The 20,656-nt window shown below is 40.5% G+C and overlaps 1 protein-coding gene across 9 annotated transcripts in view; it reads right to left on the bottom strand.

Annotated features, from left to right (window-relative positions):
• adgrb2 (adhesion G protein-coupled receptor B2) overlaps window positions 1–20,656 on the bottom strand; it is a 243,011-nt gene that overhangs the window by 101,259 nt on the left and 121,096 nt on the right. For all 9 annotated transcript variants that reach the window (XR_015111309.1, XR_015111307.1, XR_015111310.1 and 6 more), the window contains exons 4-5: window positions 19,275–19,463; window positions 8,819–8,980 (exon numbers count right to left, since the gene is read on the bottom strand). Coding sequence is in view for 5 of the 9 variants with exons in the window: in XM_086193955.1 (XP_086050081.1) it covers window positions 8,819–8,980; window positions 19,275–19,463 (351 nt within the window). In the remaining 4 variants the exon portion in view is untranslated. The remainder of the gene's footprint in view (window positions 1–8,818; window positions 8,981–19,274; window positions 19,464–20,656) is intronic.

Below are 20,656 nucleotides of genomic sequence, written 5' to 3'. Positions count from 1 at the left end.
CATTGTGTGGCAGAGAAGGAAGCATCGCTGCAGTAATTGAGTTGTCAAAAAGAAATGCCCGAAATGCAAAACAATTTCTATAATCAAGAGAGGAATATGTGTGGCTTTTCACAGATTTCAAATTCCCCCCACCCCAACCTGCCTTCCTCAGTTTATTTGCTTATTTTCGCTATTTGGATACCCTTGGGATCAGGGTAATGTTATTTGATCCCTGCCACACTCAACAATTTCGGCCGAGGTAACCTGATATTGCCGTTTTACATATCTTCACACAACACCAAATATATAAAAAGTTCTGCCCACAGGCGTTTATTAGTTTGTGACCATGGGAGGGGGGGGGCCTACCACTTAGAAAGCAACCGCCATAGACTGACAATTCTGAGTGAGCTGTTTCCTCGGTGGAAATTCAGGTGAAGGCCGCTGACAGGCAAACTTTCACTGACTTTATTGTCCTCGATTTACATTTTTGAGCGACTAAAAAAAAAAAAGAAAGAAGAAGCAGCTGTGGCCATGTATTAAAATTTCAAAATATCACGGTCAGATTTTTATGGTTACAATCGTTTTTGATCTTAATTGTTGATAGTTTTCTGAGGATAAAAACCAAAATAGTAAAACCATACTAAAAAATCTCTCTTCTTCTTGACCTGCGGAGGGCTTTCTTCTTGATTCTGCCTGTGATAGCAAACAACATAAACATGCCTAAAAGCTGCTGTGCAGCGGAGTGAATCACAAATAAGACCAAAAAAAAACTCAGACCTAAATTTTACAAGCTGCCAAACTAAAAAAACTGAGACTTAAGGGAGAGAAAGTAGGTGGAAGCAGATGTTAATGTGAGACATAACAATCTTGTTGCATTCAAACCCTGAATATTCAATATAAAAATGCCCCAATCAAGCTGAACATCACCATCATCAACATGACAGCTGTATTAAAGGACTAGCTAAAAGTTGTTGTTTTTCTAACCTTCACTGCAACTCCAAGTTCAGGCAATCTGAGCTAAGTGCTGTGGAGCTGCTGTATTCGCTTTACAACAGTGTTTAACACGTTAGTATACTGAGTGTCAGACTCCCACAGTTTTAACACAAGCGCAGCCCTGCTGAGGCTTCACAGTAAAGGAGCTACAGGCAACTTTTCTTCATGGCATAATCTTTAGGAATATGTTGATGACATAGCGTCGTTCTTGTGGAAAAATGAAAGCGTTGTGCATGAGAGAAGGCCTCTGGAATGATCTACAGTGGGCGCAGCCATGGAAGGATTATGTAACTCGTCATGACTTGTCCCTGTTTTTCATTATGTACCTTTACAGTGGACATGCTTAGTTCTCCCATCATGATTGTCATCGACTACTGGGGGAACTAGAAAGGGCTTCTTTGCGGCACCTGGAGAAAAAAAAATGCCACTTCAAGACGCAAGGGGGGTGAGGAAAGTAAGCTGGAAACAGTCTGTAGCCACTCCAACGCATGGTTCCACCACTTTTCTCCCTTTAATGGATTTGCTGTTGGTCAGCTTATAAAAACTGGGCTATTTAGCTTTTTGGCAGTTCCTCCCACAATCACGCAGCTTTGGGGTATTTTCCATTTCTTGGCGAGCACCCAGAAGTCACCGTGAGAGCCCTCCCACAAAATACAAAATCATTTGTGAGTTGACTTTGGTTTTCCCTCACGTGGTTGTGGTTTTAAGAGTATGACATAATGTTTCTATGGACTAAGCCTGAATTCTTGCTTGCACAGTTCAACATTAAAGATCTATCCAACTGTAACGTTGCCTCGTTCTGGATTCATCTGCACAGCAATGAATTGTACGGCATATTTAATTGTAATTGGCAGCATTATCACATTATTTGTGCCTACTACTGTCACATAAACACACAATCCTTGAGGTAATAATTTGCATCAATGATACAATGCTTTTTACTTTTGGCAGCAGTGTCACTTGCACCGAAAGAAAACCCAATTTATTCGTTGCCTCCAGTTGGAATTACTGATGTGGATTTCAAGCGATGCTTTGTTTCTGGTTTGTCACACTGTACAAAAGAAACCGAACCTAACACATCTAAATTATAAACGATTCATAACGGTTTCATGACAGAGCACCATTCTCCAAAGTTAACTCAAATTAAAAGCCGCAGTTGATTAGCTGGGACTGTTTTGAGTGGAGAAACAAGATCTAAAACATTGACGTAGTACTGAACTTACTCCACCACATTAAACTTCCAGCTCATTTGGAGAAACGCATTTCACTTGTAGAAATGTTTCTGGCCAACCAGACGCCTCGTTTTGTTAACAAAATTATGACAAAATTACGAATGAATTACAATGAAATTTTGGGGGGTTTTGGTGAAATGCTGATGAAGTGCAAATACTAGATGTGATAATGATAAAAACTGTGGCGCTGTACTTTCAAAATGAATCTTAAGGAGCAACATTTGGGTCTGTTTCCATTTAACACTACGATTTGCAGCAGTGTTTCTGACAGATGTGTGTAATGGTTAACCGGCTGCAACGTCAGCAGTAACATTTGAGTGTAACAGTGCAGAGTGTGTATAGTTGTGTTAGCGAGTCGGTGTCGCCCTTTTCTGAATCAAATAGCCAACCGATTTTGAAGCTTTCATTGACCAAGTAGTGCAGTATTGAAGCTAAAAAAACAACAACATAAGACTTGAAATGCTTCTGGTTCCGTCCAGCGAAATTGGATACCGTGTTTGTAAATCAGAACTTTAAGTGAAGGATTATGGGTAATCCTGGGAGCCAGGATATTTTTCTCATGTTATCAAGGTAAGGCTTTATCTGCCTGTTAAATCTATTTGACTGAGACGTTTCTTTTTTCCTTTTATGAAGCTACAGTAAGAGCTTGTTTGCAAAAGTGTAGCTAGCTAACAGTCACGCAACACTGTCCTGCAGGACAGAACACGTGCTGCTCGTTCACAAGACTTTTGTTATCATATGTCATTATTGTAGGCACACTGTAGGAATTTCATACAAATATGCAGATGGTGGTATGTAGTTTTGACGCTTTGTATTGTAATTGTTAATAATTGTTAAGACGGGGAATGATAAAAATGAAAAACGAGATATTTTCACAGAAAAAGCATTCATTTCTTTCTATTTTTCCTTCTGATTATGTTGCATTGATTTTTAACACTGACTTAAATTCTCAATGTGAAACTTAAGGCTTGTGCAAGCACATTTTTTAAATCAGAGCAACTGGATAACCCTTAGTTTTATACAGAGAATTTTCACAAGAAAGCTCATGTGCTGGTTACACATACCACAGTGGCTTAGCTGACGCCAGTTACCTACGGTATCGTGTATGTGCGAGGAAGTAAATCGATTTGTCTCTATGTTGGCAATAGAAAGAATTGATCTCGTCTCTCAGAATCAGTAAATAACGGTATATTGTTACATATCGAGGCAGACATTCCAGACAGAGAGGTTGAAGCAGGAGAGCAAGTGGACTACAGTGATGTAAATGTATTTGTCTGGTGGTCTCCAGGGGGAAGCTGTTGCCAGCTCTCCTCAATAATGTGGTCAATCATGCGGTGTGTGACTTTGTTCCAACTAGCTGCAATGGCTGCATTGAAGAAGGCGTAGATAAAATGACTTGTGAGCTACCATTGGAGCGTAAACATGACATTTGGGTCTTATCTAAAGCCATTAAATTGTCAAATGTAAAAGTGCTTACATGAAAAACACAAAGGATATCCTTGAGTTTTAGATTCACTTTCCGTCACTGTGATGAAACATACGCTTCAAAAGCAGGAACACACACACACACACACACACACAATCATACGATGAGTAACCACAAAAGATACAAAGATTTTAAAACTTCTACAAAAAAAAGCACAGGAAGTACATTAATATTGATTAAATCAGGAGGAAAGTGACAAAGAGTGAATTAAATGGGATGAAAGACGATTTCTCAGTACAAACAGTAACAGTAACAAAAGTACAGTAACAAACAACCGTGAGCAGTGCATCGACGATGACTTAAAAAAGGTGTTTAGCAATAAACTATAATGGGAGAACAAGACAAGCCTAGTTAAGGCTGGACGAAGGCTACCACAACATGTGTTTGTGAATAATGTGCAGCACTTTGTGTGTAGCGCAACAGTACGGTTAGTCTGCAGTTTGACTTGACGTTGCCGATCACTTTGCAAAGAAATCAAAAGGGAAATCATGGAGGGATGAAGTTAAATTCTGATGCTGACACATGAATGTGAACGACATGAAATGCATTAATGATCAGTACAGCGGAGCACAGGAGGACGAGGAGGAGGACGCGCTGTTAGACAGATTGCGGTTTAAAACCCATTAAAAAGAACATTCATTTTACCATCAACTAAAACATACATTTTGTTGGGCAGCAATAGCGGTGAAATTATAGTAATAATGCTTAAACATCTGGTTAGGCAAAAGGTAGTGCACACTGGTTGAAACTGTGGTTGTTTTTTCTAGATGATGCTTACAATTTGCAGGCCTTACATTAAATTGTGTTAAGCGCGACCAGGCTTGCTGATCAGCTTATCTGTCCCTGCTCGCAGGAGCTCACATCTCTGACAGCATCTCGTGCTTAACCACTGCAGAGACATTCAAGCCAGGGGTAAAACTCAACATGTCTTTAACATGTAAAGACTGAAACAAGACTATTTCTCGACGGCACAACAACAACGTTGCCACACATACAACCAGCAGTGATGGCTAGCATACTATATCTGCTTCCAGGTTCTGTTCACCGGGGAGGCTGGACCACCAAGCTGGTACCCGCGTCATCATGCCCGAAATTTACAACTCACTCGGATGTTTCTGTAGTGGTTAAATATATCAGCTGTGGTGTACAAATGGGGGGGATAGGCAACGATCAGCTGGTCCTCCATTAACTCTGCATGATGTCGGCATCCAAGCTAGATGGTGTCACCTTCAGCTCGAAGTGTGTGATTTGCTTTGGTGCCTCACTCACTCCAGTGTGTTTCAACAAGGGGAGGCACGCAGTCACATTAGTTTATTCATTGATGTTACCCTTTAGAAGTCTAGCATGGTCACACAATCATATACATGGGAAATTCTTGGTGACTGGTGACCATCTTTATCTGACACGGCCCCTGACAAATTAATAGTACAATGAATAAGATGCAATCACACTGGTGTAACATATGATGTATGCTGTATGACCCTGTGTCCCGGCGGTTAAAATTATATATATAGATAGATAGATAGATATATAGATTGATAGATTGATAGATATATAGATAACACACAGTATACGCACATATATATATATATATATATATAAGTGTGTGTGTGTGTGTGTGCACTTAGATAACAAATCACTGGGACACGAATATAAATAAGCACACATATATAGACAAGATCCATCAAAGCACTCCTCTCTATGCGAGGACATTTCTGCCAAAATGCCTTTGCTGGTATTCATCATTTCAAAGGACCGTTGCTTTTGAACTCCCCGCACATTGAATCTGTGATAGACTCACGCACACATATACACACAAACTCTATGAAAAACACACACACACAAATGTCCTTAAGGCCCTTGAAGAAAGAGGCTACTCTTTCTCCCAAAACCCTCTCTTTCCATCACTGTTCCCAAAACAGCATGGCAAAATCTCCCTGAAGCTATACTTTAGATTACGACTTCTTCATATTCCTCCGTCTTTGAGCCATAACTTTGTCTAGCAATGGGGACACTTTTGTTTTTTTCAAATAGTAGACTTACAAAACCCCTGCTCTGACAAAAAAAAAAAAAATTTATTCAAAGGTAGGTTGAAGACACGAAAGGTTCTAGCCCAGATGGGCTCCAGTCATCAACATATAAAGTAAAGACTGCATGCGCCGTATTTTTTGCCTTCATGATAATAAATAACAAAGCACTTACCATGTGATAATTGCTCAGCCTGTGAGTTATTCCATACTACCCAAGCACACGCACTCTAATCTGACTGAATCAGCTCCGAGAGGAAAAAAATGACTCAAAGAAAAACCACCAATTTTATTTTAACCATTTCATTGTCCATTAGTGCAATTATCTTGGTGTTATGCAAAAAGAAAAAGAAGAAGAAGAAAAAAAAAAAACAGAGCTTTTATAGTCTACCACCGGACAAATTGCAGGATAAATTAATTCACTGGAACAAATAATCCTTTCTAATGTCAGTTTTTTTCAGAGTAAGTGATTTTCAAAAGAACACTTAAAATTCAAAATGAAAATTGCACAGAGACAATGCCAAAGTCTCAAGCACACTTAAAGTCTAAACTTTTTCCTGACATGAACGCCATTAAATGAGTAGCCCAAGGTGTTGCACTCTGAGGCCCTGTTCAGACCTGGAACTGGAATGTGATCCTGAGCAGTCAAATCAGCTTCAAGTTCATTACTACACACTTGAATTTATATATCACTTCTGCTCTGAATGACAAAAAAAAGCCCAACAGACACTACTTCTGGTTTTGTCCATGAAAGTTATATATAAAAGTATAAATTGTACATATAATTTTTTGTTGTTGTTGTTCTTACTGTACCAACAAGCACAGAAATTCACTCAGAACACTGACATTTTAAATTATCTTTTAAAAAATAACATATTGTTTTGTTTTGTTTTTACATTGTGTTTGTTTGGGGTAATTGCAGAGAGATTATGAGAGAAATTGGCTGCTTTGTGAGCTTGACAGTCTAAAAAGTAGGTTTAGTAAAATAACCGAGTCATTTCAGTGTACATATAGTAGTATATAGTATACTTCGAAATTTAATTTACTATTGGGATGTGCATTGCAATAAACTTGAACTTGAAATTATTATTCTGAGTCTGAATTCATTTGCTTTGAAATTGCAAATCTGACCATTTTTGATTAAATGATGTGTCCATTCCAATGTGGATCCAATGATTTGGACTGAGTGATTCGAGCGTGGTCACACTGGAGCACTGCACAGGCCTACAACTGAAGCCTGGGGCTGGACTGTTTGTCTAAGCCAGTTAAGACAATGTCTGACATTTTTCCACCAGAGTGTGGCACTAATCACACTGGTCTCTCATGAGTGCAAACATGTGGATGTTCTGTTGGGCTGTCTTGTCAAATCACCCATTTGACATTAGGTGTGCATGTTTGTGGCGTGTAAAGAGGCGGCCACTGTCGCACTGAACCCGAGCGAATGAGAGCAGGGCGATAGACAGAACTTGTCACTTCTGGCTTTTTGTGGGTTTATGGTCCCTACATTGTAGTGATCGACAAACAGACAATTAACATCAGGAAAAAGAAAGAGAGAGAGAGAAATCCTGTTGTGGAGGGGAAAAAAATTACATTCACTGTCAAAGGCCTCAGAAGAAATGAGCCTGAGGTGGTGTGTCAAGCCCCGTTATGCAGACCTTTACTGTGAGAGCCGTCTACTTGTGATCAGGTCACTATAAATGTGTTCCAAGTCTGAACAGGGTCTTAGAGAGTTTCTACTTCTCAACACAGCAGGGTTCTGTTTACCACAATATTTGTTGGTCACACCTTGCCCCGCGTTTTCTTCAGAATCTATTCCACTGAGATCTCACTGCAATCCCTGGTTAGTACTACTCCATGGGGACGTCTGGTCAGTGCTATTCCACACCACCGGCAGCCCAATAAAGATGTTTCAGCTGGACGGTCTGAGCCAGATTGGTATAAAGTCCTGTGGTACCCTAAGAACAGACTTAGATGAGGCTCCAATGGCAACATATTGCTGCTCCTGACAAGGTACAGGCCTAATAGGTAATCTAAGAGACAATAGCAGGGGAGCTACACCGCAGCAGCAATCTAAAGCAAGCCAACCATGAACGAAGTAGAGAAACCTAAAGGCTTTGCTTTGCAATCCTTCAGGATGACTGAGTGAGAGTTTGGAACGTGGGCATGAATCACATGGCTGATCAGAGATGAAGAGGGAAATTAAAACTCTAGTGGGGATACAAGAGTTAATGCAGCGAGCATGAACAGGCAGGAAAATCGGGGTGATGCTGTGTCAGCGGGAAATTAAGATAAACTTGCAATATCATGACTTGAAAGAGTTCATGTATTATTCCAACCTGGACACCGCATTTCTAGCCTTGCAGTCACATCAGATCAAAGTAAATAAAACCTGATGTTCTGAACCCCCAGTAAGGAGGATGCGTGAGCTCATGTTAGTTAGCAGAATATCTCAAAACAAATGGGCAGATCTTACTGAAATTGGGTGGAAAGAGAGGTAACATTTCAAGGAACGCCGTTCACTTTTAGAGGTGATCTAAATCAAATTGTAGACAGCTGATTCTAAAAATCTTTGCTTGCCACAGAGTACATTTTCCACAATATGTGAAAATTTCAATGAAAATAAGTGGTTTTTGATTAAGGGAACCCATGACAATGCTCACTTCCCTCCTACAAATATACCACATCCCTGGAAGACAACAATGTCCAGGGCCTATTATGTATCTATTATGTGTCAGTAGGCATCGTCCCATCAGGATAAGAAATAATGGCGCCTCTGCAGTGATCGTTGAAATATTTCAGTCTGCATCAAGTATGTAACTGAACGTTCTGCAGCCATCATTTTGGTGCCAACTTAGACTGCACAGCAACCATCAATTCTTGATATCTTGACTCACAGTTCTGGTTGTTTTTCCATTTCAGTGGTGTAAATGTATCTAAACACACATGCTCACTCACCGGCTAGTGCATGAGTTGATTTTGAAGAATTCACTGAGAAAAAGAGGAAGGGGAGTTGTGGTGGAGCAGGTAGACAGGTACAGAGAGAGTGACAGATAGAGAGAGAGAAAGATCGGGTGCACCATGTAAATGGGGATGGTACTAACCAGGGCACACTGCTATGTTGCAGAGTTTGGTCTGAGTCTCAGGCCGTCCACAAGCCACTGCCTCGGCTCCGTTTACACACTTCCTGGTTCGTGTCCTGGAGCCCCGCCCACAGGTCACGGAGCACAGACTCCATGATGACCACTCCTCCCACAGCCCATGCACTGCAAACACCCACACACACACACAACGTGGGAATGAGGAATGGGAAGGAGGGAGGAAGGGAAAGGGTGGAGCATCCCATCGCAGGCAATACAGGGTTAGAGATTGAGAGAAACATGAGAGATTAAATGAGTATGGACACATTCCTTAAAAAAACATGACGGAGGTGACCTTAGACCTCCAACAACAACACTGCAACTGGCAAAGAAATGGAGGTTAGGAATGGACGTTAGCATTTGAAGACATGCGGTAATGCAGTTGGAATCATGACAAGGAAATGAATATGGTAAGTTTGTTCCTGAAAGTCTTATTCACCACTAATCTGCAAACAAAAGGGTTGCAAAGACTGAGGACTTTTAAACACTTCAAACAATTGTGTACTTCCCTGTGTTCTTGAATTTTTTTTCCCCTCTTTATTGCATGTCTCCCCATTTTAGAGTTAGTTAACACAAAAAAGGCTTAAAAAGAGCAGTAGCCACACAAAAAAAAAACTTTGTAGGTAATGAATGCGACCTCAAGACTCCTCTTGTGTTGCTCCTTCTCTGAGAGCTGCTTCTTGTAGGAAGTAGTGTTGACTTGATGGGTTTCAGCCAAACGGCTCTGGAGGAACAATGCAGGAGGTAACACACACATGCAAACATACACCCAGATTCTTTCTACAGTTATTTTGAGATTTCTGACCTCTGCGACGAATGGCACCAAAACAAGGAGATTGTGAGTTATTTTGTTAGGAGGAAGAAACAGTTCTTGGAGTATGAAGTTTGGAATGAGTTCTGTGCTGAAGGAGTTTTTTTTTGGGGGGGGGGGGGGTAGAGACCAAAACTATGCTGAAAGAGGTGGAAGGAAGAGAGAAGCAGATGCAGAGAGATGCTTGAAGAGAGATAGAAATCAAGATAGAGAGAGCAAGAGGGATGGAGAGAAAGTTAGAGACAGCAGGAGGAAGACGGCTGGCCCTATGTTGAGCAAAGCTAAATAAATTATAGCGATTAATAATTAAGTCTACTCTGTGAAGGAAGGCTCAGAGGAGCGGGAGAGGAGGCAGAGAGAGAGATGATGGTATTAAGAAGTATGCAGATATGGAGAGCTGGTAAATAGTGAGAAATCATCATTCCATTTATCAAAATGCCACCACTGTGTCTTTACAGGAATCTGTAAAGGAATCTATTATCCTTTCCTTATATTCCCTTATATGTTCCGACGTCAGATGTCCACATCAAATGCAGCCAAATTTTCAAATAACATGGTGAACGAATGTAAAACCTCAGGCTTTTACTCGGAACACTCTGTCATGGAGTTTCATGTTGAGCTAACGTCAGCTTATCATGGATGTCATTATGCGGTCATGTGCTCCACGCTAAGCACAACCACATTCAGGGTCAATGTCCCTCTGCGGGCTTCCTGAAGCTGGCAAACCCCCCCCCCCCCGCCCCCAAAAAACAGCAGGCTTTTTAGAGGAGGGGCCTTAAAAAGACGAGAATTAAACTGGCTTCTTTCTGATCAGGGATGAACTGAGAGGCTGGGAAAATGGCTAGTATTAGCATAATAAGCCTCTAGGAAGAGTGGGTACCGTGTATATATATATATATATATATATACATATATATATATATATATATATATATATATATAAATTTATTTACTTACTTTACTTAAGTTATTTATTTACTTTACATTAATTCTAAGAAAGTGCTTTATTTAGTCAATCTCATTAGCTTGCCTACCTGGAGATGGTTGCACTATGTGTTCTTGAATGCTAACTAAGTCAAAGCATGTATTTATGATGGATCATTACTACATTTTTCATACACAAATGCTGGAAGATAGAGTTAAAGGAATATACACCAAGTTTTTGGGAAGTACACTTATTGACCATCAATTTTGTTGCCAGACAAGCAGACAGATACACCTCTCTCTCTCAGTGTATTACAGAACTCCTGACTCTAACTAGATGGCTAGTTAGCTTAGCTGCAATAAGCACTTAGCAGGGAAGGAAGCTGTCTCAAAAGTCTTTAAGTGCATAGAACTACCGTTGTGCTTAAAATTTACTGTGAACAAATTACAAGATGTTAAGACAGCTTTCTCTATTGCCCCACTGCCAGCAATAATTGGTGCCAAGCTAACTACCAGTCAACTGTTTGTTTGGTTTTAGGATTTCTGTAAGCACTAAGAGAGAAGAGAGGGATATTACTCTGCTCGAAACACACAATATATGATGGAAAAATAGTGTATTTCCCCCAAAACAGGGCATGTTGCTTACGTTATGTATACTGAGCAACTGACAAAGCTAATATTAGCTTCATAAAAGCAGTGAAATATAACTTCCAGAAGGCTTGATCTTCTCTGAATCAGAGAGAGGCGGCGACTAATTGTAGTGGTCTCTTGGCACCTGTAATTGGTGGTTCATTATAAATTATGAGTCTTTATTGCAGGGCTGTTGTATTATACTGTCAAAGTTTGTTTTTTTTGTGTATCTAGAAATTTGGTTTACTGAGATAATATCTTACAAAAGATTCTAAATGTAGTATAGTTATTCTCTCTCAACTGAGTATTGCCTTTTTTTACTCCATATGTGTGGATTAAACTCTACTTTCTACACTGGCTTGAGCTGATTTTTAAATGAAGTGAATGGCAAAATACTCCAAACTCAACATTTTGGCAACGGACCCGTGCCCATCCGCTTTTCAGACTGGCCCATCCCACGTTTTTCTTTTTAATTATCAAAATTCTAATTTAAATACATTACAAAGACTGTTTATGACTATGAAAATATTCTCTTTCTAAAGGGTAAAAGAGAATATCACTGAGTATTCTGAACCAAAAAGGTCATCTAACGGGCAGCGTAATATCAGTCATCTATCATGACATATTCTTTTTTAGCATAGCTATGAGCTGGAACCTGTCAAAGGAAGGCAAACAGTCATAACTTCTGTAATTAAAACAAGCCCACCCAAGTACTTTGGCAAAACCAAAGTTTAAATCCTGGCACTGTGCCTGACACGTACCCTGATTTATGCGTGACAGAAATCTTTACTTGGTTCTTAACTGTACGTAATTTGTGTGAAACTGTCTACAGTCTCAGGATAGATAGACAGATAAATAGACAGATAGATAGACGGATAGACAGATAGATAGACAGACAGACAGTTGGACAGACAGTTGGACAGACAGATAGATAGATAGATAGATAGATAGATAGATAGATAGATAGATAGATAGATAGATAGATAGATAGATAGATAGATAGATAGATAGATAGATAGACAGATAGACAGACAGATAGATAGATAGATGGATGATAGATAGATAGATAGATGGATGATAGATAGATAGATGATAGATAGACAGACAGACAGTTGGACAGACAGACAGTTGGACAGACAGATAGACAGATAGATAGATAGATGTGGATGGAGATGCAACCATAGCCTGAGTTGACTCCATATGTAATCACACTGAATGACTGGTAGCCACTGATGGAGGTAGCCCATCCAGCATCAACAACATTGGAGATGAATCCACATGTGTGGGAAGTCACTCATATTGTGCCTGAACTGATCTGCATGTAGTTGTCTTTTCTTTTATTATTCTTTAAGATGGCCTACTTTATTTTTGTTTTACTCCCTTTTAGTAGCAAGCTTATGTGTAGAGGGCGTACACAGCAGGAGGGGGATAGTTTTAGGGGGTGCAGTACTTCAAAAAGTTTGGGAAACACTGTTGTAAAGAATCAAATATTCATCTCCCAAACTCAGTGCAAGTGCATCTGTCAATCGCCGTAAAATCAAGCTCGAGGCAGCTTTGGGACTCAGACACAGTGAATGGAGAAAATCTAGGGACACTGGTAGGAAAATGTAGAAGCAGATTTCCAGTCTTAAAAAAGCAACCGTTATATAGCAAATCTTGACACCCACAAACGCATAAACATAATACTGCACATCTCTTAGTAAGACTGTGCCCATGAAAATGCCAAGAGGAGTGCAGTTAGAGAGTAAGGTGGTGGAAAACAGCATGTTTACAGCAGCAGTGAGTAAAGGAACTAAATAGACTGACAAATGCTGATCAAACAACAGCGTAGCGCATTTGTTTCTCATCATAACTGGTCGAAAAAAATCAAGTTCATGAACTCCAGAAAGTCTGCCTTGTGAGAGGTAAAAAAACAAATGCATAGCTGAAAGGAACACATCAGGGTTTTTGAGGCAAATATAAGTACGCTCAAAATAGAGAACTAAAAAAAAAACACCCTCCTTTTAAAACACACACACTAAGACCAAGGTTATGTGTAATAAGCATGCATGAATTCTCTACATCTTTACAGAATGATTAAAAAAAAATAAATGTATTCATGATTATACTGAATTGAGAGATCAACTTGTCATTTGTTGGTTCTTACTTTTGACACCAGTAGCCTATAATAGGACACATGCATTTTATTACCCTTAATGGTTACCATCATTACCAGCTGTTTCTTATAGGGTCAAAAAAATGGCCATAGTGCATTATTAATACGTGTGTGTGTGTGTGTGTGTGTGTGTGTGTGTGTGTGTGTGTGTGTGTGTCTGTGTGTGTGTCTGTGTGTGTGCGCGCACGCATTCGTCTTTATGTAATCTATGTTATCTATTGAAGACCTTTTCTGGAATAAAAACCAAACTTATCAGGGCCAAAGACTAGTGTTACTTTAGCAAAATGTAATTTCAGAGTTCCAGGTTAAAGTTTAAGTTAAGGTGGAATTGAGGTTAGGTCAAGGTTCAAGGTTAGGGTTGGGCACATATGGATCAGGATCAGGGTTTCGGTCAGGCTGTCCATATGGATGGATTTCAATTGAGTGTCCTATTAAGGATAGCTAGATGTGCAAAACTGTGTGTGTGTGTGTGTGTGTGTGTGTGTGTGTGTGTGTGTGTGTGTGTGTGTGTGTGTGTGTGTGTGTGTGTTGGCCATCTGTAAGTAGCCATGAGTTTGGATCCAAGTGCCCTTAGCATGTTGCTTGAACAATAACTGAAAGCGTAACATTGCAACGTTTGACTGTGTTGACCCAGCCACGCTGTATTTATATGGCAACATTGTTTTGCTCCATTTTAAATGTCAATGAATCAATGGTAAATGAGCAGTAACTACACGCAACAGAGGTACACACGCTCTGGGGCATGAAAACCTTTTACTTATTTTTTTTTTCTTCTTCTTCTTTTTTTTTTTTTTTAAGATAATTTTCAGGACCAATTGCTGTCTGGTTTGCTCAGTCAAGAGCCAGACATGAAATTGATTATCTGTATCAGCTTCATTTAGGTTTCTCCCATGAAGGTTAAGTTTACCCAATTTATGTTGAAACCATGGAAAAACAAAAAGAATAATAATGTCCCTTTTACACTTCATTGCCTCTCTGTCCAGGCAAGTTATCTCTTTGATGTAGCTTAACACACGCAGACACACACAAACACGCACAGAGATGTGCCAGCAGACATATCCACCCACACTCATAACACACCCATAGTTATAATTGGTGTGTGTGTGTGTGTGTGTGTGTGTGTGTGTGTGTGGGGGGGGGGGGGGGGGGGTCAAAAAGAGAATTCTGGCAAACTAATAAATAAAGAATGCAGCCTGCACTCTCCCTTCCCAAGTATACCCTGGGAGAAATGGTGCAATAAGTGTTCCTGCTGTTGTTGTAAATAAATACAGCTAGGAAAAAATAAATGATGTTGGTTAGAAAGATTTTACATTTACATTTTCCTATTAATCAAGAAGCTGGCACAGGTGGTCATTGTACTCTGAAAAGCCAGTTTGGAAGGCACAAAACTTGCTTGTATCAATTTTTATTATTTTTTTATTTATTTTTTTGTTTGAAGCTTAAAATTGTATCTTTTTTTTTTTACCTTTTTCATGTCCTCTTTCGATGAAGATAGATAAAACAACATGTTATCACTGGAAAACAAGCACAGCTATCTTATGACAGAGCAATAATTAACTGTGATCAGGAGATAACGGAATTAAAAAAGCAATTACGGGCGCAGCTATTCTCGACTTTAGCAGGTTTTAATGATTGAATTGAACATGACTTCAAATACACAAGTTCTTTGCAAAAAAAACCCCACCAAAACAATCATTGGCATCAGGATATGCACGGAATCAAATAAATGCACCATGACTGGCTGATTTTTACACTGTAAAGAATCTTGTACCCACACAAAAATGTAATGGGTTTGTCCTTGGGCAATATGCAACTTTCGACAAAACTGCATTTTTATTGGCCTTGTAGTTTTGTATAGTTCTAAATGGAGAAACAAACATGCAACCACACATCAGTGACAATATACACTCCTTTGCAGAGGTAACAATTTTATAAAATCTCTTCAAATTCATTCAAGAATTTAATGTCTTATTGCTATAACTCCTCATTCCCAGTCTAGTTCAATTTGTTGTGATCACATTCAGGCAATCCCTGGAGGGCCCCCCCCCCCCCAATCCTCTCCAGAACCACGTCAGAAGACATCAGAGGAATATGGAAAAATGAAATAATAAATGGAACATAACACAGCAACCAATATCCCATCAAAGGAGCGGCTGAGGATATTAATATCGACACTGAATGGAAAATGAGGCACTTAGACATACAAATCGCATTGGCACATTTGAATAAAAACAAGATTAGCATATGCACCAACAGGGAAGGAAAATGTTCCTCTTTTTCCATTAGGGTTTTTGTTTCGGGGGGAGGGGTGTGTCAGTAAACACTGACTGGCGCCGAAGTAACCCACATGTGAAAGCATACATGGCTGTGTCACAGAAATGCCACAAAACCACTAACAATGCCTGTACCACGCACGCCTGGAACAAATACAAATAAAAAAATGCGCATGTCATTATCGCAAACACACATAATGTGTATGCAGATATAGTGATACTATGACACACATGTCTGGAGTGACATGAGTGTGCACTATCCTTTAGGGTAGTGCACACTCATGTCATAATCTTAAAGCCTGTGGTTGACTGGTTTGACTGAGAAATGTGTATTCCCAAGTAACATATTTCAAGGATCCCTTAATGGATTTATAAAGTTTTTTTTTTTTTTAATTCACACCAATTAAAGCACTTTACAATGTTGCCTCCTCCATCCGTTCACACACTGTTGGTGGAGACGGCATAAAAGGTGCTCACAAACTGATCAGCAGCTGAAGAGGTTTCAAGACCTCGCTCAAGGATACTTCAACATGGTCTCTAGAGGAAGTGAAATTTAAACTCTCCGCTGATTAGAAGCCCACTCTACCCCCCAGCCACGCCAACCGTTAGTCCAAAGGCATTATATGGATGTGGGTACCCAGCTGGGAATCTTGTGAATATCAATATCAGCACAATGAAGGGTACGGGGTGGGGTACTTCCTTCGGGCTTTGCTCTGGAGGAATAGACAAACCCACTGGTCTGCATGGGCTCAGAGGCTTTTGTGGATGAGGAAGTTGGAGAGTTTTTACAATCATCTGTTTTAAGAGTCCCTCCTGTTCAAACTCAAACTCTTAGTCACTGCTCCACCTCCTCTGCCACTCTGGGTGACCACAGACTGCCATAGTCTTCCTTAATGTGAGGTCATTAGCCACATCTTTTCCCAAACAGCCAGAAGCTTCACCAGGAGGCACTCCCATCGATCAGAGGAGGTTCTAGTATATCGACAAGGACATATACCCCCTCCTATACCAAGACACAGGGAATTGTGTCCACAGATGCCCAACCCAGCTGAAGGCTACGAGTTCATCCGTGTTGGTAGGAGACACAATAGGCCGCTGTACTACCTGGGTGCCCCTCCCGGCTATCCCCTACAGCAATGTTTCCCACAAGAATTTTTCAGCTCTGGTTGATCAGGAAAACATGAAACACTGAGCAGAGAACAGATGCTCAGCTTCTTGTCATGCTGGAGGCATTCATGGTACAGCCTGAAAAAGTGGTGCTGTCATAGTAAACAAATCAAAGGTTGAGCATGGGACAATGATGCTGTGTTTGCATACACTTCCTCAACAAATGGCCCTCCCCCATGCTGTGACACTGGCATTTATGCAATAGTGGTCCCACTTTTAGTTATGGCTCCCTTGTGGAGCTGATGATGATGAATCTAATTTACTAGTCAAAAAGCTTCGTCCATCATTCTCTGGCATTATCAGAATAACCGTATGGGGGACGGTGATGAAATAGCCCCGCACCACAGTCCTTTTCCTCTCACTGGATTCAGAAGTTGGCCTAGAAACGACTCCACAGTCTGTCAGCAGAAGGCAGATCTACAGTCTGGCTATCAAGGGACTGCAGGGTTTTTTTAATGGCCACCCTAAACAGCCCCACAGTCAGTGCCCACTTGTGACATTAACAGAAAGGCAGGAAATATCATATTTGGTTGAGACTTGATTCCTTTTTTGATTCTGCTGAGGTCTGCTAGCAGATCCGATTTAACAAATTGTCCTCTTTGTTACAATGAAGAGCCCAAATGATGATTTATGCCCTTGTTGTGTAGAGGGTTGTCATGCCAACCATGTCAGATATCAACAAGTTTTCACATTGGGTTGGCTTTGAACACTAAACTCTAATTAGGATTATTTTGTAAAACTGTAATCCTGACAGGCAGGTCTTGGGTGGGAATTAGAACCAGCCAGCAGCCCAATTCTAGAAGAATATCAAAGTGCCTGGTAGGGTTTCAGATAGGGATTTCGAGCATTTATCTAAGACTGACAGATTTCTCAAGACAAACAACTGAGACAGGATGGCAGAGGTCTGCCATACCATAATATGATATATGAACTGTGATCATAGCTGCCATTTTTCCTCATCCTCTAGCGGAAGGGGGAGGGGTACAGGATTTCACTTCCATTGCAATCAGGACAATCAAACAAGATCCGGACAGGCAGCACTTCACAATTTCATCAAGTAAAGACCTACACCAGCAATCAAATCAGAGCAAAACTCACATTATTCAGGATGAACAGAGCAGCAGTTCCCTTGGTGACTTGATTTGGCTTGATTGTCTTGACATGTGTTAGTGAGAAAAGGGGAATGAGGAGCTGCCTGTGTTTCTGCTGCTTTTTGATGGCAACACATTCAGTACCCTGATTGGACATGCACATAATCTGATTGGTTGAAGACATTTTTGTCCGGCCACCACTTTACCATGTAATTCTTGAAACTTAAAATTGATGCTGCAAACACAATTTTGTATTTCTTTTGATGCTTTCATCTTTGTATATGGAGTGTAAGCATTTACTAGGCTTATGCTGTAAAATTTGAGTCCCTTTCTGGCCCGATGTTTGAGGTGCATGACTCACTTCGATGTCAGCCTGACCAGGTGTCATTTGCTGTCCAGCGTACAGGGGGCAGAAGGACCAGTCACAGCCCAATAAGCTTCTTCCAACTGGCTATCTGAATGAATTTTAGATGTGCCAGAAATTTACATCAGAGGTCATCACGCTCTTGCATGGGCCAAGCAGAGCCACGAGCCACTTCCTTCATTCCAGTTTATTTTTCTTGCTACAGTAGTGTCTCAAAGTGTCACAGTGACGAGCCACATCACAACAATTTCTTTAACTTAAATATCCTCTTCTTAAACAACTCATGACAACTTGACAAATGATTCTTCCTTTTTTTTTTGAGGTGCAAAACAACTTCCTTGGAGAATGAAAACAAAGCTTTATTGACAATTGTAAAAAGTGAGAATGTTCCACAAGTTGTCCTATGTATGCAAAGCCTAAGTTTTCCTTTTAAATTTGAAATAGCGTCAGCAGTTTGCCAATAATTTCACTTTGGTATATTTTTTATCTACAGTGTATGTGTTCAGTGACTATCTTGATATAAGGAGATTCTTACACACTTCTAAAAGACACAAGTAAGTTTGCTGACACTAGAGTCAGGTTTCAATTTAAGTTGAATTGTTTCTGAAATGTGGCAACTATATTTCTATACATGAACCATATAAAGAAGACCAGCAGAACACTGCAACCTAAGTTATAATCAAAAAGTAGTTTCTCCCTTTCTGACAGTCAACACAAATGAAAAAAATCCTGAGCTTGTAGAAGAAGAATTTATAGTAGAGCTGTTGTGTTGGATTTATTACATTGTGCAGGTGTGTGTGTGTGTGTGTGTGTGTGTGTGTGTGTGTGTGTGTGTGTGTTTCACTCCCACAGAAACTTTACTGTTGTGTTTGCTTTGTCAGTGTAACAGCAACAAACCAAACTCCGAACCCGTAGCCTTCTCGCTGAGGGGAGGGAGCACTCAGTAAGTCTCGTTGAATAAAGGCAGCAGTGAAAGGAGGCCCGGGGGCAGTTTTGTCAACATACCTGAGCCTGTGATCCCTGGATCACCTGGACAGGAAGCTGTATTGTTGCACATGCGTGTTTCCCGCAGGGCACCGCTGCACCATGTCCCATAGGGAGAAGAAACACATGATCTTGTCCTCACTTGCCAGCCTTGCCCACATGTGAGAGAGCACACACTCCATTGTGACCACTCTTCAGCTGCAGGGTCACCTGTAGATAAAGACAGAGGTGGACTGAGAGGATGTTTCTTTTTATGCTCTGGTACTTTGGTAGTTCTTTCCTCACTCTCAGCAGGATTACGCAAAAACTAGGAAGTCAATTTTCAGCAAACTTGGTGTGAACCAGCCACATCTCAAATTTGATCAGAGACACCTTAAGAACTTGGTGATTGGTTGATGTGGTATTTCCACCAGAGTGCACACATTAATCTGCCTGTCATGCAGATTTAGATATCAGGTTTCATCTCCTTCTTGTTCTATGGAACAACCAGACCGAGGAGTGCAAAGGCCCGCTAATCACTGCTTGTGTTCTCCTTGATGGGGTACACACCGTCAAAGTGTCAGCGGATGTCAGACATGAGTATTTTTTTAAAAACCTACAGCCTAAATCATCCAACATCCTTTTTACTTGATCCAAGCGCAAACCATGGGATCATCCTTGTGTGAATTATCTTGCAGTCATTAACCCTGCCCATATAAATCATGTATCGATCCTTCAGTACGAACTTTCTTACCAAATCATTACCAATAAATAATTTTGCTTTGAATGTCAATGATTTGATGCAGTTTCAGTTTAATTTAGTCACACAACCTTTCATGGGGGGGTCATACTTTGAGATCATATAAGCTAAAGTCTTATCCCGCTAAAAGCGGTTTTCAATGCTTTTATTTACAATCCAGCCATATTTCCAGGCCAGGCAGTCTCAGGTAATTGTTGTAAATATACTGTAGTGCTGGATTACTGAAGCCATAAAGAAATCATAATATGCAATGGAGTTTCTGGCGCAAGAGAAATTTTATGACAATTCTTTGCTATATTTTCTTTGATACATTTCAAAGTATAACATGTCTGTCCATCCTCTCTCCATTAACTGGAATAATAACAATAATAATAATAATAACGAGTGTGCCGAGCAAACATAATAGGGTCTTCGCCAGAAGTACCTTCTGGCTCAGGCCCTAATAATAATAATAATGACAGTACACTCTGGGGCGGCACAGTGGTGCAGTGGTCAGCACTGCCGCCTCACAGCAAGAAGGTTCTGGGTTTGAGTCCTGGCTCCAGCACGGGATCTTTCTGTGTGGAGTCTGCATGTTCTCCCTGTTCCTGCGTGGGTTCTCTCTGGTACTCCAGCTTCCTCCCACAGTCCAAAGACATCAAGAGGGGACGAGGCTGATTGATAC

This window comes from Aulostomus chinensis, chromosome 22 (genome assembly GCF_037954235.1).
Source record: "Aulostomus chinensis isolate RoL2024-O1b breed Wild chromosome 22, RoL_Achi_v1.0, whole genome shotgun sequence".
In the NCBI taxonomy this organism is placed as follows: domain Eukaryota; kingdom Metazoa; phylum Chordata; class Actinopteri; order Syngnathiformes; family Aulostomidae; genus Aulostomus; species Aulostomus chinensis.
This window is presented reverse-complemented; position numbering and strand designations above follow the sequence as displayed.